This window comes from Taeniopygia guttata, chromosome 2, assembly GCF_048771995.1.
Source record: "Taeniopygia guttata chromosome 2, bTaeGut7.mat, whole genome shotgun sequence".
Classification (NCBI taxonomy): Eukaryota; Metazoa; Chordata; class Aves; order Passeriformes; family Estrildidae; genus Taeniopygia; species Taeniopygia guttata.
The window spans coordinates 108,555,846-108,578,020 of NC_133026.1; the positions used below are offsets into that span (position 1 = coordinate 108,555,846).

Below are 22,175 nucleotides of genomic sequence, written 5' to 3' on the forward strand. Positions count from 1 at the left end.
AAAATTTGCATTTCTCTCAGTTATATGAGGTCAGTACAACATTATTCCTCAATAAAAAGAGAAAAATACAGAATAGACATTTCTTCCAAGATAATTGACACAGTAGTTGAACTAGGCAACGTTCACAATATTTCCACAGACAAGGATAGAAAATACTTCTTTTCACAGACAAGGTTCATGTTTGTATAGGTTACTTATTTTCTCATTGTTTACTAAGTAAATAGTATGAATCTACATGTTGAAAGTCATAGGGGTTTTCTGATAAGTAGCTTCATCTCAGAGGCCTTGATATAAAAATCACAGGTCCCACCATTTTCTGCTTGCCGACACAGACTTCCTAGTGGCAGGCAAAATGGCTTTTCATTCTGTATTTCTGGTTTTCTTAGTCAGCCTGGTACTTTGCTCCGAAGCTTCACCATTGGTAAGTGTCTCAGAACTGAAGTCCTTCTACTGATGCAGTCACATTTTTTTTCTTTTACTGTTTTTAACTTTGTGTAAGCAATAGAATATTCTATTTTTTTAATTCTAATTTTGATTTTACAGTATGTACTGACTGTACTTCTCTGCTGCTGCTCTTTTCTGGTCCTTCTTTCTCCTTCTCTAAGTGAGAGGACTTTATGGGTAGAGAAGTAGCACTTGCCATTAGACATGGCAACTACATGAAAAACAACGTAAAACAAGAAAGGAAAAGCTATCATATTTGCTAGACAAAAAACCTTGAGCCTTCATAACATAATGAACAAGCTGTGTCATGAGGAATTTCATCTCCTGTTGCAAAACCCATGCTGGAGAAAGGCCTTCTCTAGACTTCTGCCTTACTGCTCTACCCACTACAGCGTAATCCCATGTAAGTAAAGAACAGATCTAAAGCCAGGATTCTTCTTCCAGAGGGCTCATTTATCCCAGGAAAGCAAGCTAAAGACTCAGGTGCTTCAGCCTGAAATTCTCCTACAACAGCCTTGTCTCTTTCTCCTTAACTACTTATTTTTCCTCTCAACTCTGATCTTTGGGAAAATAATACCTGGCTAATGTTGTTGAGGAATTAGACTTGCATTGAGTTCCCAGGGTGTAAAATCAGCAGTGGCAGTGCAGCCCTTCTTGCCAAGGCCTCACGAGTACCACCGGAGAGGAGCCCTGCATTCCAGAGAGGAAGCATGAGGAATCTGGGCATACAGGCAGTATAGATACATGCTGATACATTGGTATGATACCAGACAGGGTTCTTGACCCATGGAACATGTAAGAAGGCATGAAAGAGAGGGCTCTCAATTTTTAACCATCTACATCACAACTGCTTTTACGATGATTAAATGGATATCAGTGACTGCTATTTTGAGATCATCCCTGATTAGCACCTTCTACAAAGCTCTGTTTTCTCAGTCTTCATCTGCAGAATTAGGTAAGATCAAAGCCCTGATTCAACTCTGTTTTTGAAAAGGTAAAACATCAGGCCATAATCACTATTTGTATTGAATATATTGGGATGAAACTATAGCCATCCTGTATTTGAAGGAACTTTTTCCTCTCCTGTCCTTGTGTAGCTGCTAGAGTTGATAAATATGATTCAATATGCTGTCTGGGAGAGAGTCTGTATGTGGTCTTATCATGTTTACAGTAGAATTGTAACTCTGTGGCCACAGAGGTAACTCTATGGCAACAAGGTATCAGAGGCTCTCAAAGCCAGAAAGCTGTGCTCAAATTGCCAGTCCAAAATACAGGGGAAGAGTTGGCAGATATTTAAACATTTCTGCTACCTTTGGTGATGTAATTATTTCCTGTTGAGGCCACAATTTAGTTACAACTTCATGCTGGAGATGATGTGCAGCTAAACCATGCCAAAGAAAAAAATAGAAATGTGGTCTCAGCTGCAGTGCCTCCTTAGTGTACATGGCTACATGCCAAACAGCTCCTGAAATCTTCCTTCCTGGCTCTACCATATCCAGCCCCCAGAAAGTTTCAAATTATGTTTCCTCAGTACACAGCAAGATTCTGGTGGAAAATATGGTTTCTATTGTAGATATGAAGAATAATATTCCTTACTGTTTTATGATGCAATGTCACTTACCCTTCTTGCAACATAATAATTCTCTCTTCCTATCGCAGGACCCTCTTGATGCCAAGCATCCTCTTTTCGTAAAAGTTGTGGATTCTGTCCGAGGAAGTCCAGCTCCAAATGTTGCAGTTAAATTATATAAAGAAGCTGCAGATGGATCTTGGGAACTGTTAAATTCTAAGTAAGTCACATTAAAACAATGAGTGAAAGATGGGAAAGGCAATAGGAAGAAGCCAAATAGCTGAAAGAGCAGTTACACATTCTCTAAAGTGAGATGTCTGCTTTGCTGAGAGGAAAGATAACTACAATTGAATTAACTTGCTGCAGACTGTCTTCTAAATGTACTGTAGTTTCAACTAAAAAAAAAATGGTTTATAATGCTTGATAAATCTCATGAACGCAAGAAAGTATTTTAAGCTATCCTTTAATTCGGTCATCACTTCTCTTCAGTTTCATTGCAAAGGTCTATACTACCTTTAAGTACCCAGCAATGAACTGCTGCATTGTTACCAGAAGTATCAGATGGACTTTTACATTTTAAAACCAAGACTCTTGTCGAGAATCCTAGCTTTATTGGACATTTTCCATCTTTCTAAATGGATTTTCATTCTCACAACACCACAGTTTTAAAAAGAAACTGTTTTGAACATATACCACATCATATTTGATAGCCTTCTTTTCTTCAGGATAAAGGACTTAGCCAAAAGGAGAAAATTTGGGGATAAATCTTTCCTCACCTTCTCCCCCACAAAGAGGAAACCATACCTCAAATAATAAAAAAGAATCTTCAGATATATAAATATTGCCATGTCTTTTGAAAAACATAATTGAGAATTTAAGATGCAGATGACTTTTTTTAATTGCCCTCACGTTCAGTATATATTAACACAAAAAAAAATAAAAAGCAATTTTTACTTAAAGGACAGCCTGAAATTAAATTAGAAAAATTCTTAGGGGATACACAGAATGAGTATTCTTTATTCACCAAGCAATATTCCACTTCCACACTAAGCTCCGCATGATAGTTGCAAAGTCTCACCTGAGACCTTTTCAGGGATGCAAGCAGTCTATTACACCTTTAAAAAGTAGTGAGAAAGGGCTCTCAAGGACGTAAGCTGGCATAGCCCATGAACTTCAACTGTGGAATCCCGGACTTAGATGTATTTCTAGAAATTTCTGCAGAAACTGTTCATACGCCTCTTTGGCAACATGGAGCAGTGGGCTGGCAAAAGCAACACTGCTCTCATGTGTCCTTGAAAAATACAGGTACAGTGAAGGCCACACATCCTTGTACAATGTGGGGAAAACAATCTATTCATGTTGTCTGCTTAAATTGCCTCACTCCCTCAAGTGAGAAGACAATTTCACACATATTCTATCACTGTAAATGCGTGAAATTTTCCAGTAAGTGTGTTCAGTTCACTTATCTTCATTTCTGAGCTTAGAGACTCTATATAAAGATACTCATAGCAGCTGGATGTTGACTGAAGTGTTAAAAACACATTTAACATTTGAAACCAGGTAAGCAAAAGTCATGCTAATAGTAAATCAGCCTCTCTCAGCTTGATAATTTGTAAATAATTGAATGTTAGCAAGAGGTCCTGTAACAAATGTTCTCAATTAATGCATTTGGTATTATCTGAAAAAGCTTATTAGAGAAGTGACCAGTTATCTAGCAATGATCAATCTATGACAAAGAAAAAAAGAGACAATTGAAGAGATATAAAATTTCTGATAACTGACTATAGAGCATCTTGAGAGATATAAATGGTATTCTATACCTTATTTTCTAAGCTATATGAAAAAAAAAATAACCAAGTCCTAAGTAATGCACTGCACAATGACATAATTTTTCTCTGCATGCAATTTGAATAAGATATGCTCAGCAAAAAATTGGCAGCTAGAACAAAAGACAGCGATCTTTACATACCAAAATTGGGCACTGGCAACTCTGTTATTTGTGGATAAACTACCTTATATGAAAAACCCCTAGTATTACATAATTTCTTTCACAGAAAGGTGTTTCAAAAAAGGGACATGTCTGAGAGACAGCATTCAATATTGTTTCTGGACCCCTAAATGGGTTGGTATTCAAAGATGTATGGTTTCAAACCAGTACTAGGGCTTTAGATAACACTGATAAGTATCTTCAAATCAAATAAAACTGCCTGTTTGTTGAGGCCAATACAAACCACAAGGAATTCCATGAGGCTACACTGCTAGCTGACTTATGGTCATTTCAACCAGCAGACCTTGAATTTCTAATAGCCATCTGTAAAAAATATTTACACCGACAAAACAACTCAATACATTCAAATAAGAAAGAGACCCATGGAAAAATCAGGACAGTTGACCCTACTTAGTTGCACAGCAAGTGCATCATAGAGCTTCCACGTTGCTTACAGCAGTGGTGAAGTTTTCCCTCTGAGTGGGTTCGTTTAACTGAAGATTCTGCCAAGAGTCTATGAACAATAATGCCAGTTTTTGGCTTGCCCCCAAACAATGCAGAGTTAGTGAGATGGCAGGCAGCCATCTGCTGCGCTCACTGTGGAAGTAATAAATGCCAAGATAAGCTCTGAGGCATTCATAATACAGATGGACATAAGCCATTCCAGATCAATAGAAGTATTCATCCTATTACTTAAGCCACACACTACTCAAGTTCAATTGCTAAAATCTGCATCTTTCTCAGGCTTTTAACCAAACTATAAAAGTGTGTTCTTCTACCATTACACAGACAAACCAATGACAAAGGAGGCCTCCCAGAGCTTACAACTAAAGAACAATTTGTAGCAGGGTTATACAAGCTTGAGTTTGATACAGCCTCTTACTGGAAGAGTCTGGGCTTGAATCCCTTCTACCACCATGCTGATGTGAGTATTCCTTTTTTCCTCTACTTCAGTTGCAAAGAATAAAGATATTTAATATGTGTAGACTTCAGTTACTAATTGCAAATGTTGAATTTAATATTCACTTTAAAATACTTTCATATTAACACTTTAAATCCACGGTCTCAAATCTTTGTAGTAACAGTCATGACAGAACATAGTTACTAGCTACCCCACAAATCTCAGACCTCCCAGATGCATTATTTATGGAGAGGTTTTCAATCCTTCTACCTCTACTTAAATCCATGATTGTTTTCGTAATTACTCTAAGTATCAGAGAGACAACAAGTGGAGTACTCTGTGAAGTCCCCTGAAAAGCACTGATCTGTATTTTGGAGGCAACATTCGTATGGCTACAGACAAAGTTTGTAATTTAGATTTTTATAGAAACAAAAGTATGTACTACGTTCTGGATGCTTGGAGCTCCAGTTTACAACTGAAAAAAAATGTACAACATGCCTCTTTAATTTGCTTGGGACAAATAAACTGGTTAGAGAAACGTGTTCCAAATCAGGTACTGCTGAAGGATTTGGGGACTGTCTTCTTCCCCTCAACAGCATATAACCTTTCAGTAGCAGCAGCTCTGTGTTTGTTGTTTGTTAAATTGTGATAGATCTGCTTAGCTGTTCCTTATCTCCATGAAGAAAAGGTGGCAAACACCTGGATTAAATTGTTTTTCTTCCTGAAACAAATGAAAGATGACCTTCTTATACTAAACAACAATGAAGGTTAATGGCTTTGCCTTCTGTTGGAACTGAAATAAAAAAGGGAAGATTTACAGGATGCAAGAAAATTGATTGTATATCAATATAATTGTTGACTGGAAATTAATTTAATCTACGGTGCAAGAGCCTTCTTTCTTAAAAATAAGCCTCAGTAGGGAACACATTTTGCTCAGTTCACTGGTTGTTTAATATTCATCTTTTTTATTAATGTTGAAAGGAGCACAAGCTGTGCATCACAGAATGCTATTAAACTGTCTATTTTAAAAGCTGACACCGCTCATCTCACAATACAAAATAATGTATAATGTGGAGAGAGAAATCAAAGGACAGGATGTGCTGGTCAGGGAGATGTTAATAGGGCTGTGATAAATCATTCATATATAAGGTTATTATCATGCTGTGGCCAAATAACTAATGCAATCCCTCTCTAACTACCAGATTTTGAATCAGAACTAAAGAAACTCATTGTTTTACAATCTGGCCTAATGATAGCTAGTGTAGCGCTGTTTAATTCTGTTCCTTGAAGTACAGAACATGGTAAGAGCAACAAAAGCATTCCAACACTTGAAAGAAGGGGCTAGCTTTTCTTTTCTTTTTAAATAAAGAAAATAAATGGGGTTCATAGAAGACCTTCATAATGAAACAAAAAAGTCTTGCTATTTATGAGTACTAACAAGGAAATGCCAATTTGGATAATAAATAAATTTAATAAAGTCTTAAATAATGTGACATTTGTACATTTAATAAAGGGTATTTAGCCAGCAGAAAAACTGTGTTACAAGCAGTCACACTTCAGAGTGAGAATATTTCTGAAGTTTCATGTGAAGTTCCATACAATTATCAAAATGTTTCCATCTAGGCTTTTATGTAGAGATCACTTCTCATTTTGTCTTGTATTCGTTTTTTCTTTTTCCAGGTGGTGTTCACAGCTAATGATGCTGGTAATCGGCATTACAAGATTGCTGTTGTCCTCAGTCCCTTCTCTTACTCAACCACAGCAGTAGTTAGTGAGCCAGTGGAATAGAAGCTGACATTAGGCATGAAAATTCAGTTGTGTAAATTAAAATTTCCATAAATGATAAGAACCTAGCAGCTGAATGTATCAAGAGCTTTATATTTCATAGCAAATCATTAACAGTTGGTTTTTTATTCACTTTGTTAAGTTTAGGAAGAAAATGTATTGGCTTTGTTTTCAAATACTCTTTTGAATAAAAGTATTCTGCATTTCTGTATTGTCAGTATTGCCCTTCTGAGTAAAAGTTTAGGATTCAAAAAAACACATTAACCTCAGGAAAAAATGTATTGAAATTCCATTATGGGGGCTCTGAGAATAAGCCAATCTTCCATGAAGTTGATAAAGTAAATTTCTTCTTGCAAAGGACTTGAATAAAACATCTAAGAAAGGTGTCTAACAAAAAGCAGGCAGATAGAAAATGCAATCCACCACTACCATCCAATATGTTTTTTTAATGAAGCCCACAACAGATGAAGTCACATGGGATTATTTACCCAGGGCCCCACAGAATCATGTATTTGCAGAAAATTTTGCAAATATTGTCCCAAATTAAAGTACTCCCCAGAATTACTTGCATACCTCAAACCATCAGACATTTTCATAATAGCTGTAAAATGCAAATAAAAATAAGGATACCTGATGAATCCTGAGAAAATCAGTTTCCTATTTAATGCCAGCAGAAATATGGATGAATCTTTCTATTCCCATTCTAGTAATTCCTATATAGGGAAGAACCACTAGAGGATTCAACAGAATAGTAACCCTGTCTTGGAAAAGTATGCAAAAAGTCTGAGCCACTTAGCCTAACAAAACCAAAAGCTGAAGGCCTGTAAATACAAAAAAAGAGAAAACACCCTGCTACCCTAAGGCTTGATCCCATCACAGCCTAACCTGATGAATTTGAACAAGTGTGTCCTTTCTTTTTGCTGTCACTTTGGGGTACTGAGCACTAGAAAAATGAGGATTTTGTCTAGAAACAAACCACAAAGATAATATCTTTTCCACAGAATCTCAGAATAAACAAACCAACACAATCTTTAGAACATTATATTTCATAAAAGACAATGATAAAAAAGTACAAACATTTTCATGAACAACAAAAAAACCCAAAACTATGATAGTACACAGGAAATTCCCAGCATTTGTTTCAGTGCATTTTTTCATTAAGCCTATCTTACATACCTCTACAAATAAAATAATCTTAAGTACACTTCTGCTTGCAGATATGCAATGGATCTTTTTAATTTTTTTAAACAGTTGGCTCATTAGTAACCCACTACAACAATTAGTAAACATAACAATAGAAAAATAGAATGGCAAGATCCAAGAAAAAGAATATTTTGCAATTACTTTTCAATGCACTGTCTTTTTGCAAAATTGACTTTATATTTCATACTCTTCTAATTAAATTTGAAATATAGAAAATGGGCTTGAGAGTATCTTAAAATATTAATCAGATTCTACTCTTGAAATTTCTGTAATGTTCTTACTTGCTAATTTGCAAGACCTTCAGAATCTTGTAAGATACTCTCTTCTTCTTCTCCCTCCATGTTCACTCCTTGAAGATATCCCTTGTTTGCCTTGTCAGCAATACAAAAGCCAATGTGATTGGCTTCTCTCTACATGTTTCAAGAATCATGAAATTATCAAAAGGAATGTGCACAACTCTTAGTTCTGCATCGTATTTATTTTGTTTGAAGGCACTGTCTATGTTAAAATTCACTACAGAAGAGTGCTGAGTTCAAACAGGTAGTATGCAAATACTATTTTGATGTAATTTAAGATGGCAACTTCTAAAACTTCCCAACAAAGTGATAAAAGGTATTTAGAGAAGAGTGTTGGTCAACAATTCATAATTCAGCATCCATCATATTGGGGCACCAAAATGCAAACTTTTTAAGAACTCAGCTATATGTCACAATCCATTCACATACTGGTGTAATTCACATTTTTCTAGGACCATACATGATCAATCACTTAAAGCTGTAAAGTTATATTAGTTCAGCCACAGCATATGTGTAATATAGTATGTATATATGTAAGTATATATACATATATACGCATTAGATTTTTTTTAATTGCACATAAATTTCACAGAATGCCTAAGAAATGGGAACAAAAGCATGCTTCAGAAAATAGTACAGACCTTTGGTACTAAAGAATGTTTCATAATCACAGGTGTGAAATTGTAGGTAAACCTGTACTGAAAACCAGAAATCACTTCAAAATTACATGAAGGATTTAAAAAATTATTCAACTCCTCTTAAAGAACTGTATTAGTCTTCTGTGAAATAAGACTAATTTTATTTTGAAGATATAATTGTTCATACAGTGTATTATCTCGCCTGTCTCCATATGCTTCAGAACGTTCTATACACCCAGTTATAGAAAAATCTATCAGGAGGAGAGTAAACCACTTAAGCATGCTTTTGAAGGATGTTTTCTTCACTTTATGCTTTTAGTTATTTTAATTGTATTACATCATTCTTATAGTATATTAGATTAACTGGTATATATTAAGGTAATTCCAGTATGGTATAAAATATCTCTTACAATTGTTCTCAACTACTAAATTAAATAATAATATTTCTACAAAATATTTGGGATGCCTGTAACTAAGCTCATAACATTACTGAAGGATGGATAAGGGCAAAATTTGCTGCTGGGATGCCAAAGAAATAAAAAGTGTTTATGGCAAACAAACTTAAAATATATAAAGCACCACACCATCTGTGGCAGCAATTCAGGAAACCAACATATAGCAATGACTTAAAGTTAGGATTCTTCGTCAACACTCTTACAGAACACTCTGGATAAACAATCCTTATTATATATACTGCTTTCCATTCTTTATGGGAGCAGAAGTCAGTCTTTGGTTCCTAAAGAGTTGAGTAACTGTGACAAACAAAACAGTTTAGTATATCTTGGTCACTATATTTGCATTAACATAGAAAATAAATGACCTGGTCCTTTTCCTTTGTATTAACAAGGGATGTAAAAAAATATTAGGAAAGATAATAATGCTTAGCAGTGGGATACTTTTAGGTAGCATAACATTACAAGCAAAGAGAAAATAAGATAAGGAAAGAGGCTAGTTACTCATACATTTAACACCTATTAAAAATAGAGAAATAGACAGGACCAATCCTTAGCGGGACTGTGCAACCTCAATCTCATTGACAGTCATTGACTTGAGGATCCTCAGTGCATCATAGAAGCACTCAGCACTCTACCAGAATAGGCCCTTAAATAGCTATATTGAATAATATATTACGAGTGGGATTTTTAAAAGCCCTTGAGATTGGCCTGCTTTCTGTTCTGCTTATGTCATCACCATCCTCATCAGCAGAACAGTGTGACCAACACCGTGCTTCTGAGAATCCCACACTGCAAACATTTGAACTATCAGAATTATGTTTTATTACTCTCTTAAAAATCTAACTTTAATATTCTTCCAATGAAGACACATTTTTGGCTCTTCTGATTTTGGAGGAATAAAAGTGCTGTTTACTAGAATTTAAAAAAAAACAACCAAACAAAAAAAAGAGCAATACCAAAATACTGTATGCACCCAGACACATTGTTTTAGGCATTAAAATCCCTGACATTGACACTAGTGGCACACTTGGAAACAGTTAAGAGTTCCTGTAGATCATAATATGCAACAACTGCAAGATTTTCTGTAATACACATGCAATATGCATATAAATACGATTCAGATGGCAGGCAGGGTATCATACAATTTTGCTGGCAATAAATAAAATCAAAAGCTTTTTTTCTAGCAGGTTCATATAAGAATTTGATTTTTCTAAATAGATATGCAGAAGGCCTAGAGCTCAAAACTAGTATAACAGTTTACAGTCATAGCTGGCCAACAATTAATATTTCCTTCATTTCACATAAGGTATAACCTTTTTATAAGCATACTTACATTTTACACTTGTTCTTTCATGCTAATAAAAACATTCCTATAGAATTCAAACAAGAACACACTCAAATACATACTGAAGCATAAAATATTGAACAACTGAAAAGCAATGTACACACATTGATTTACATCACATATTTACAAAACACATTTTAAAAAGAAACAAAAGCATTCATTTAAATATGAGGAGGGGCAGTTTAAGTATAAAAAAATTCCTGGAAGAGGCCTCTGTCCTTACTTCCAGAGAAGCTACAAGTCTGTTTTCTGCAGTTTATTTAGTTGAGTAGTTAAGAGAGAGTGTGAAGAATGAAGGCTTGAACAGTAGTCTCATGCTGTAAACATCTGAGTAGTAGCTGCTGGCTTTTCTTTCAGATCTAAATGCATGGTACATACAATCACTTCTCATCCCAAATATGCATCATCAGTTGGTCAAAAAACATATAATTCTAATTCTAAGCTGTTGTTTGTTGGTTTTGTTTTGTTTTACAGTGTTTATCAGTAGCTTCCAGTGTTAAAAGTTTATTCTGGTAGGATATCTTGCCATTCCACTTCCATCAATAGTCTCTAACAGGAGCAAGTTCTGGTAGGAGATTAACAGTTATATTTTTATACAATCTACTGACAATTATTTTAGGAGTATATACTAAATTGTTCAACCCATCAATATACTGACGTTCTCTGGAATACCTCAGAAGTTTGTACCTGCAGAAGGAGTTGGGAGAAGAGACATGAGAAAGATTTGCAAGAAACAATTCAGTTGATGTTAAACATGATACTGTGACAGTTATTTAATTTTTAAATATACCTTAAATTCTGAAACCACTTTTCAGGCCCTTGAAATTACCAAATAACCTACCTTATGTTTAAAAGCAAGCTTTTTAATACAGTTAAATTTTATGGTCACATATACAAGTTAACATGAAGACTAAATAACAGAGGAAGCATTCAATATGTAAACATTTTGTGGTCACAAACTAAGTAGATTTTTTAAAGATTATTCAATTTCTTCATGTTCTTTTGCTATAAAACTCAACTAAGGAGTTCATGGAAGATTTAGGAATCTTAACGATTCTTCATTATACATTAAAATGTCTGAAATTATTTTCGTTTCACTCTTGAGACTCCTGCATTTGCAAACATCTAAATTTGAGGTTAAAGTTCCCCTCCCCCAGATTATCCATATATATATTTTTTTTAGTTTCCTATAACAGATTGACTAATCTCTACTGTACACGTCTATAATTTTATTCATAATTCAAAACTGTGAATAAAAGAGAAAATATATGTTCCCAGAAAACAACATCCATTGATGACAGAATTGAGGAGTATTTCTAGTTACCTGAAAACACATATCATAAACCCTTTATTTTGTGCTTCACCTTCTAAATTTTATGTGTAGCTCATCTGCTGCATTCTGGTTTCTATTCCATTCCAGGGCAGCCAGAACCTACTGGCCAGTTTAAGTGTTTTGTATGTTTGTAGCAAAAGAAAAGAACCCCAAAATAAAAGATTTAAATCAATGTATGCAGGAAATGAGAAGATCTGTATCTCAGAAAAGAATGAAATATGAGGGAAGAAAGCAATCCTTGAGAAGTTTTAAAGTCAGTTTTCATGCAGGAGTCCTTTGCCCTAGCTGCACTGCTTCCTTTTGCAAAATACCCAAAATAGCTAACTAATGGAGCCCTGCCAGCACTAATGCCCAAACTATTATGGAACAACAATATTATGGATCAAAGGTTATGATGATAGTATCTTCTGACATGCAAATTTAGTCACTCTAATGGTTAAACAAAAAATATCTCAACAGCAAATATAACATGTTTAAGAAAATATAAATTTTAGCACCAAAGAGGAAATAACACTGATAAGAACTAACTGTTTATTCATATGAGTGGATACAAGAAAAAAAATCTAAATCTTTATCTGTAGTATTTGAATATTTCTCTGTTTTTCTTACCGTCCTAAAAACTGGACTTCACCTCTGTGATGATGAGGAATGGATTTGTACTTCCCTAAATCGCCTTCTGGTCTTGTTACATTATATCCAGCATATTGAACTCTGCAGTATAACACATGAACATTTGCAAAAGCATCTTCTTACAACTTGTCATACAAGGTACAGCAAAAGTGAAAAATACACATCAAATATTTTAAAGTAAGTCTTTATGTTCACTGACATTCCCTTCCTAAAATAACTGCAACATTCCAAACCCAACAACTAAAAAAGCTGGTAAAACTAAGTGCAAAATAATAATAATAATTTCATATTTAATATTTCTTGCTTGTTCCAGCATAAAAGCATGAAAATAGCAAGAAAAAAGTATAAAAGCAAACTCATCCTTAAAAGATGAGTTTACTCTTTTTTTTTTTTTTTAAGATGACAAGCTCATCTTTATCTATAAACTCATGCAGACATTTTCAACAGTTCAGTTAGAACAGCTTAGACTCATTCACTGAGCAGTTGGTAATGCCATGAGCAGGGCTGTCTGTTGTCCAGTCTGGGACTATAAATATATTCACAAATTAACCTCTCTCTCAAACACTGCTCCTAAGATATGAAACTCATGCTTACACTACATGTCTGTGGGATGGTATTTCATAATGCTAGCAGTAAGAGTGATGCAATATGCTTAGTATGGTTAGCTGTTGTTATACCTTCTGTTACAAGACCTAGCTCTTAAAATCCTACTAGTTGTCCCCAGGCCAAGAAAAAAGAACATAATACTTACTCCTTCAAATGGTATATTCTGATATTTCTGAAGCAAACTCTGCAGAATTTGTCCATTTAAAACTAATTACAAAATTATAACAAGTGACAGAACAAAAAGCACCTAATTGGTCTCAAAGAGTGGATGGTACAGAGAGACCTAAAGCACTCCAAGCTCACCTGTTCCAGAGATCATCATCTTCTCCACCCCATCCCCAAAAGGCATTTGGAAAACCATTGATCTTCTTGAACTGTTCCACTGTCAGGCCACTTACACCACCGAAGAACTCATTGTATGGAAGGCTGGAAACAAAAGACAAATTCTATGTTGTTAGTTGAATATTCATAGGCAGCCCTCTCTTTGAACAATACCTTTCCAAAAAAACAAGAGCCCCAAGCTAAGGACATGATCAGAGGCTGAATGTATTCACTAAAGGAAACTGATTCACAGATTGCCAGCATTGAGTAACATATATCAACCTGAACAAAAGGTTTGCAATACAGCGTCTTACTTGCATAAAAGGTGCTCCTAAATGTAGCTGCAAGTAGTACCACACATATGAAACAAAAGTATACCAAGTGTTTCAGATGGCTGATTTAGACCCACAGCTGAAGTGTTATGTGAAGACCTCAAACTATTTATCTTGACACTATTCAACTGAAAAAACCTCTCTAATCAACCAAAAAACTACAAATCAGTAATGCATCAATTAAATAACTTTAATTTATTACTATATTCTACAGAACTGTTAAAACTTGAGAGAAACAGTTTAACAGTACATATTAACAGTGAATGGCATGCTGATTTAAAAAAAAAAAAAATTCCAGTTTTTATAAGATAAACTTTTGAATCAAATGGATCTACAGGCTTTCCTGTCAGTATGCAACAGCTTTTGCTAACACATATAATTAAGAAATAAGCAATTGACCAACATGAACAGCCTATCCATATAACATACTATGCCCCAGACAATGTAATTTCCAGTCCTCCAGACACTGTCAATATAAAAAAAAATTAAAACATTTAAGTATCTATATTTACTTCCATCAATATTAACTTGCATCCTTAACCCAGCAGCTGCTACAGTACAGTACACAACTTCATAAAACAGAAGTCTCTCAGGAGACCCTTCCAAATCTGGAACGAATCTTTAAGGAGTTAAGACCATCTACAAAAAGATTTCCCATTGCTTAGGACACAATTGCCACACTGAACAACTCCAGAATGCGAGGGGAAAGAAAATAGAAATAGACAATCATGTAATTTCTGATCTCTGTGGAAACACAGGATTCAACCAAATCTTAATAGCACGTGGAGAATGTTGCAATTATATTTGCCTTTCAACATGTAACTGAAACAGCAGGTGTTTTAACCCCTCTCCTGTCTCTCAAAAAACCCCACATACATATCTCCAAAATAACCAACAAAAAACCATTGCCAAACCCAAAATGAACCACCAACCAAAACCAAAATGAACTGGAATATGACAGTTAATGGGACCTTTTGAGGTTTGTTTATTTTTTTATTTTATAAATCTGGTTTTGTTTATACAAAATTTATCGATTTTGTAAATACTTACCTTAGACATTATATAAATGCTTTAAGTGCTTTATAAGTACAAAGATGGATGAAATCTCTTATTTATTCATAGGTGCTAATTTATTTATTTTTAAACACACATGAAATCTTTAAACATTTAACTGCTGATTGGTTGACAACCTGAAGTCCAGGCACAGAGCCATGGTTTCAAGGCATTGCTTTTCATCTGTTAATTGACCAGGTTGTCAAGTTGATTAATTTCACAAATAAAGTTCAGGACAGCAAACACTTACATGTAGCAAGCAATAAGCTACCGCTTTCTTTGAAGTGATTCCAAGAATGTCATGAGATAGAAGAGTGTTAAGAAGCAAGTGACACATCATTAATGTAAACTGACAGAAGAGAAAGAGGTAAGAAGACTGCAGGTCCCACTACATTCACCAAATATCAATAGAGACTGAGAGACAATATACAAAATGCTCTAGCAGTAAGAAATCTCTAGTTGAAAAAGCAGTACGAAACAGAAATAAAAGTGCACATTTATCAGAAAATAAAGACTGGCTTTTCTTTTGTAAAAGCCAGCACAAGTGTTTATGTACTCAGAAAACATTTCTATTAAGTTAGGTAAGATTTTCCTCCTTGACATACAAAGCCTTCTTTTTTTGAGATCAGCCTCACTGCAGCAAGCTCAACATTGAAAATCATAAATAATATCTTTTAATTAGTAACACATCAAATGTAGAAATTAAATTAAAATATTTATTAACTATTCATCTCTGTAAATAGCATAGTAGGAGGGTGCTTTGTTGTTTTCACCTACTACATATATATAGTGTCACAAAATTAATACTTTTAAATATTTCTGAGTATTTAGGAAATAATGTGAATAAAACTATTTACTTACATGTACATGTACTTGTCCAGCTTTGCTGCAAAATGGCGTGGCATTTCTCCACATCCATAGTAATTTCTGTCATTTTCAGGTAAGTGATCCACATCATGGAATATTATGCAGTCCCAGACAGCATCCTTCATAGCCTCTTTGAAGCCAACATTAAAGAGCATTGCACGATTAAAAGGTTGTGTACCTGTCTTCATACAGAAAACAAAGGAGACATTGTAAAAATAAGAGGAAACTGAAATTTCCATACTATGATAAAAACATACTTTAACACACACACACACATAAAAAATTGATAATGATGCCTCTTTTGACAGGCAGCTCATAGTGGGTTGGCTGCACCCAAGGATGGGGTTTGCCCTCCTGGCTGCCAGGGCACACATTGTGACTCCTGTGAGCCAGGAGTGAGCCTGGCCCCTGCTGCCAAACAGCACCCCCAGATCCCTTTGTGCAGGGCTGCTCTCCAAGCACTTCTCTCCCAGTTTTACACTTGTGCCTGGCTTTACTCCATCCTAGGTGCAGAGGCAAACATTTTGACTTACTACATTTCATCCCATTAATCATTGCCCAGTGCTCCAATTTATCTAGAACCCTCTGCAAGGCATCCCATCCTTTAAAAGTCAAAGACAACCTCCCAGCTGGATATCATCAGGAACTTGCTGATGGTGCATTCGGTTCCTGCATCCACTGCATGTAAAGCCCTGGAACTAAGACCTGAGGAACGCTGCTTCTGACCTACTTTTTTGCCTTGAAAACTTACAACTACAATAGACTCTTAGAGGCCATCTCATTACCTACAAAATATCCGCCTATATTTGAAGAAAAGCATCATGTATCTGGCCACTGCTCTAGCTGAAGAATGGAAACAGACCTTTCCTTTTTCCTTTAAAGGAGTAGAAGAGTAGAGTAACAATTTTTAAATTCTGGATTCATCCAAATCTTGCTAAGAATATCAAATCCCTTTCAGTAAGGAAACTTGAAAGTCACTTTTCAAGTACATGCTGTTACCTGTTCGACAACATAGAAGGCAAATTCCAGCCGCTGCTTCTGCAACATAGGTATCAGATGACGGAAAAAAATTGGGAGATGCTCGTGACGATTCCGAAAAGGAATAAGGATAGCCACCTTCAGGAAAAAAAACACAACCTATGCTAATAGGTTTAACCTAATGCTATTAACCTAACAAACCTAATGCTATTATATCAGCATTTTAAAATTTTTATTTTTTGATACAGATCATGTTTCCTGTGGCTTTTCAACTTTTACATTTAAATTGGCTCAGTGTTTTACATGTTGGCTCCCCCTAGGAAAGTGTGCTGAAAATTAGCTCAAATAATTAAGAAAAAATTGTGAGTAAAATGTAAATAAGATTTTCCTTTTATGTTCACTTACTTCTAGTTATACTTCAAGCAACAGACTCATAGGACAGATTTGCATCCATACGATGAAATGTTTAGTAACTACAGCTAATGAACCTTTAAAAGTTCTTGATGATCCATTTCAAATTTTTCTCCTAGATGAAGTTTCTTCTTGAGCACAGATGGCATACTATGAGTACTATAAGATGCTACATACGTAGCACCAAAGACTGAGTGCTTGCAATGGTAAATCATTCATATATACCAACAAGAAAAAATAAAACAGAAAATCGGCATCTAACCTTCCACCGTGGCTTACAGTCATTTGGCTTCCAGTGTCCTCCAGGCTTAATGTCTAAATCTTTTGAAAACAGTCGCTGAATTTCATCAAAACTAATTTCACTCATATTAACATCAATAAGGCCTCCTAAAGAGAGGAAAAAAAGACATATATTAATTTCAATTATGAAAATTGACCTAATGCTACAAGGAATATAATGGACAAATAGCATCAGAAATTTGTAGTTACACATAGGAAAAGAGAAACAATTTATACTATCCTCCTAATATTTAATTATTACAGAATGAAGTTTACAAAAACAAACATTCCTTCCATACAACCTATAAACATAATACTAATTTCAAAGGACACAGAACAAGCAAAGTAATTTGAATTCTGCATCTCTTATAGAAAATTTGGGTTGCCTTTCATTTCAAGTGCCACTGTTAACAATTCTACATCATCTGCAATACTGAACCTTTACTCAAATTCCGTGTGCCTTCCTGCTCCACTTCCACATTAAAGGAAAATCATCTCTACACTCAACAAATTTCCTCAATTTAGATTTTAGATGATATGTGTGGATTTCTCTCTCAGGGTTCCTGAGGTCAGGGTGACCCCAAGAGAGATCCAAAAGAGTCTTTGATTCCCTAGCCCAAACACAGTTAAATGAGGAGTCTTGGAATGCTTCCAATTGTGTTTTCAAGGTTGTTTATTTCTTCTCTTATCTATAATATTTTCTCTCTGACCTGCCCTGGTCTGCCTAGTACAGAAGCCATAGCAGTCTGGCCTCGAGCCTGGGCAGCTCCCACATTATAAACTCAAAACTACAGGTACCATGTTTACAGTTCCCATACCAATACCTAAGATCTATGTTGGACAGTGTGTCTCTAACTTAAACCAACAGAAAAGTGTCACTATCACAGCAAGACATGGAGGACAAGAAGAAGGTCAGGACACGCCCAAATCCCTCCATCTTGTCCCCTGAACCCTTTATCTTAAAAACTCCAAAATTCTATTTCTTTCCACAGTGTATCAATTCACCTATTACACTACTCAAACCCTTGTGACTTGTAATTCCTCGTACAAAACTGTTTTCAACAGGCTAAAATCAAAGCCACAGGTATTTTTGACTGCTTGCCAGGGTCTCTGAGACCCCTGCTAGGGTCTCAAGACAGCCAAGCCAGACAGAGGGATGTCCTGTACTCTGACAGATATGCATATTTCATGTAGAGTCTTCATCCACTAATTCACCACTATTTGCTTCAAACCAATTCATAGCAGTGGGCTGGATTTGAGAATTACCATTGGTAGAACTAATGACCCCAATGGGAAAAGCATTTGTAAAAGAGTAACACTTGAGAAGTTATTGAATAAAGACTACAATATGATTTGAAAAAAATCAAGTTAGTACCTACTATGAGAAAATATTAAAATTTGTTGCCAGCTGAAAGTTGTCAGTCACTAGCTTATGCATAGTAAATAGCTCAAAACTGGAAATAATGATTCATAGTAAATACCTTCAAAAGCAATAGAAAGAAGCAAGGCAATATGGGGAGAAGACTAATGTAATACTCATTAACCAGAAGCTCATGTTTTTCTTCAGCAATTACTACACTCTAAATCATCACATAAAAATCTTGCAAGAACTTTCTGATGAACACCATAAAATATTCTTCTTGTTTTTGTCTACAAAGTTAAGTATCTTGGTGAGGGATGGTTTAAAGTCAGCCCAAAAATCACTCTCATTTTCTCTCATGTGTCCATATGCAAAAGATCCTATTTGTACCAAACAGATTACTTGTGTCACCAAATTGACTAGCTAGTATTTTGAAAATACTGAAATTTTTTGGACGTACTAGTAATAATTACTGTTTTCAGAAGAAGGAAGAAGAGATATTTCAGTTTGGGATATGATTAAATATAGTACTACTTACAAATGAAGAAGGTAACTTTTTTAATGTAAAATCATAGGTGAAAAATCATCAATAACAGTACACTGTGGAGCTATTTCAAGAGAAGATTTAAAGAAACCCATATTTATTTGTTTTAGGAATAAAAGAAACCTGGCAGTTGCTAAAAAACCTGCATGGATAGACACTAATAAAAATAATTATTTAAAAATAAGTTTAGATTACCATAATGGTTGTGTCTGAAACTCTTCAATCACCCAAAAAATAAATCTTATGGAATATAGAATCAAGGTCAGTCAACAAAGGACTAGTATATAAACATGTACAAAATAAATTTAAAAAAATTAAAAACTAAATTTTAAAAATCAGTTTTAACTACCAAGAGACAGAAAAGCAACAAGACCCTTTCAGTTCTAATACAGAATCTAAAAGGAAAATAAAGATAAATAAAGGTCAATTACTCCACCAGAAAGGGACGGAAACAGCACATGATGTGATTCAGATACCTCAGTATTCTGAGAAAAGTTCAGATGTGATCAGATGATTAAAGAGTTCAAATTAGAAAAAAACATCAAATGGTAGAACAGTATTTAGATAAAAGAGCTTCTAAATCCATGGGACACGATGAAATTCCATCCAGAGTGTTTCAAAAGAAGCTATAGCAAAACCTGAAGTATTGTAGTACCAAAAGCACACAGGAGATGAGTGAATAGAAATCAGCATTTTTTTCCCCCTGTCACTGCTGGGGGAAAGGAGAAAGCATCCCTGTAAATAACATCTCTGTGCTTATTATTCACTAGTTCCATCAGTGTCTAGCAGCCTGCACAAAACATATTTATACAACCTCCAAAATAAGAAAGCTGAGAAAGCAAAAAACATTTAGAAGAAGAAAATCACAAAAAAAAAATTAAAAAATGAGATAGATACAGAAACCAATAACGTAAAATTAATTTAAAATAATAAAAGATTTGTTTGTTACTGAAGGAAAAAATGAAGCATGCACAACAAAACAAGCAATACCTGGCTATGCTACAGTAAGCAGAAAGACAGTTTTACAGTTTATAATAGATTGCACATTAATATGAGCCAATGCAATGTAATTGTACAAAAATAGAAAATCTCATCCTGGAATGTATTAACTGCTGCTATGTGAAAAAAAAAGATAAGTTTTCCAAAACTAACTTGTTTTGTAACCAGGATTTAAGCCACTTATGATGCTTTAGAAAGAAATCAAAGACAGTCTACAGTGCAAAAAATTCAAGAATGACAAGAGCTTTAGAAACCATGCAGTCTAGAAAGGTTGGGATTATCAGTTTATATACAAAGGAAAAGACAGACAAATTCCTGCACTGCTTCTACCTCAAAGAAGAGGTGTTTGCTTTGCAATTACAACAGCACTGCTCAACTGGTGGGTTATAACCTGTTATACTGAGTCACACAAAAAAGGCTATAGCTGTTCCTATTTAAGACCATATGTACTTGGGACCAAATATGATTTTACCATGCCCCTTTCATGATATAAATTTGACAAGGTGATGCAAAGAAGAAAAGTTGACTTCTATAATAACCTCAGACTAATTAGTATGTCAAAGTATACATGATTCCAGACTTTCTTTCCTGGCTATCTCACACTTCCTACATTTCATTAAATTAAAAGATCTTCAGAGATGTTTTATTTTGATTATAATTAGAAAGAGAGATGATGATTTAAATGGCATACATAGAAATCAAAAAGGGAAACACATGTCCCTTTCTTGAAAAGCAACTTATCCAGTGCATTATTTTCTATTAAAATTATTATTTCTCTATTAAATTAGACAGAACAGAAGAAGCACAGAACAATTGCTAACAAAAAAAAATCTCCAAAAAAAAAAAAAAAAAAGATGGAAAAAGGAGAGCAGCAACAAGGAGATCAAAAGAGAAATAACTGGTAGAATTACTTAGTTTTGAACTAATCTGATAGAATTCCAACTGCCATTGGAATTCCTTGAAAGTGACATTAAAAATACTAATTTATACGCATTTTTCAAACAGCAAAATCAACACACCTTGTTTCTCTGATTATCCAGATTTGGCATTTGTTGAACTTTTTATGTTTCCAAAAATAGCTAAATATTTTACTATTGAAATAATTTGGTTTTATTTGTTTAGATGTTCAATAATATACGATTTTGAAAGGCAAACCCTATGTGTGGAGGGAAAGAGATTGAAACAAAGATATTATCACACCATGGGGCTAATTACCATCTGGCTTAAGATGGTTCTCTATATCATTTAGTTTCATAAGCAACAGCAACTGATCTATACTTTTGGCTCCATATCTGTATATTTAAAATATAAAACAAAGCTTAGAATCTGACATTATTGGAAAGAAACACAGGAAACATGTACTGTTTCTGTTTTCTTCAACAGATAAAAACAGTTGAGATTTTAAAAAGTTATAATGGAATATAGATTATCCTAATAAAATCCACTCATTTTCTTTGAAGAAAAATTGATCAGAATTCAGTTCAGCTGCCAGCAACATTTTCTGGTATGATATGGATCTGAACTGCTGTATTAGATATTTAATTAATTGCTCATGCGGAATGACAGCCCACAGATTAAGTCAGGCATCTAAAAGACAAGTTAGAATTCTGCAATGCATCACAAATAACTTCAGAAACTATGTGAAATTTTATCTCTTACAAATCAGTAGTTAAATTATTTGATTTAAAATTAGTAAAGTTGATTAGTAAAGAAACCAAAACTTCAGTAACACATTAGTTACAGGCAAACTTCTGCTAAGCATCATTATGCATTATCAGACTTACTTTATTCATTAATTTCTGTTATATACTTAGACTCCTTACAATTATATTTTATAT

The 22,175-nt window shown here is 34.6% G+C and overlaps 2 protein-coding genes across 2 annotated transcripts in view; one reads left to right on the forward strand and one right to left on the reverse strand.

The window, feature by feature from the left end:
• Positions 1 to 272: 272 nt before the first annotated feature.
• LOC100226992 (transthyretin) lies at positions 273 to 6,904 on the forward strand. The gene is made up of 4 exons (XM_002195977.7): positions 273 to 421; positions 2,104 to 2,234; positions 4,791 to 4,926; positions 6,583 to 6,904. The coding sequence occupies exons 1-4, from the start codon at positions 353 to 355 to the stop codon at positions 6,688 to 6,690; spliced, it is 444 nt and encodes a 147-aa protein (XP_002196013.6). The 5' UTR covers positions 273 to 352; the 3' UTR covers positions 6,691 to 6,904.
• Positions 6,905 to 7,713: 809 nt separating this feature from the next.
• B4GALT6 (beta-1,4-galactosyltransferase 6) overlaps positions 7,714 to 22,175 on the reverse strand; it is a 31,131-nt gene continuing 16,669 nt past the window's right edge. Inside the window, exons 4-9 of the mRNA XM_002196317.7 lie at positions 17,418 to 17,542; positions 16,766 to 16,882; positions 15,761 to 15,948; positions 13,497 to 13,619; positions 12,567 to 12,668; positions 7,714 to 11,311 (exon numbers count right to left, since the gene is read on the reverse strand). Coding sequence (XP_002196353.1) covers positions 11,164 to 11,311; positions 12,567 to 12,668; positions 13,497 to 13,619; positions 15,761 to 15,948; positions 16,766 to 16,882; positions 17,418 to 17,542 — 803 coding nt within the window. The 3' untranslated portion in view covers positions 7,714 to 11,163. The remainder of the gene's footprint in view (positions 11,312 to 12,566; positions 12,669 to 13,496; positions 13,620 to 15,760; positions 15,949 to 16,765; positions 16,883 to 17,417; positions 17,543 to 22,175) is intronic.

Coding starts and splice junctions, on each gene's coding strand:
- LOC100226992 (XM_002195977.7), top strand. CDS start 353: ATGGCTTTTCATTCTGTATTTCTGGTTTTCTTAGTCAGCCTGGTACTT. Junction 422..2,103: donor GCTCCGAAGCTTCACCATTG/GTAAGTGTCTCA, acceptor TTCCTATCGCAG/GACCCTCTTGATGCCAAGCA. Junction 4,927..6,582: donor CCTTCTACCACCATGCTGAT/GTGAGTATTCCT, acceptor TTCTTTTTCCAG/GTGGTGTTCACAGCTAATGA.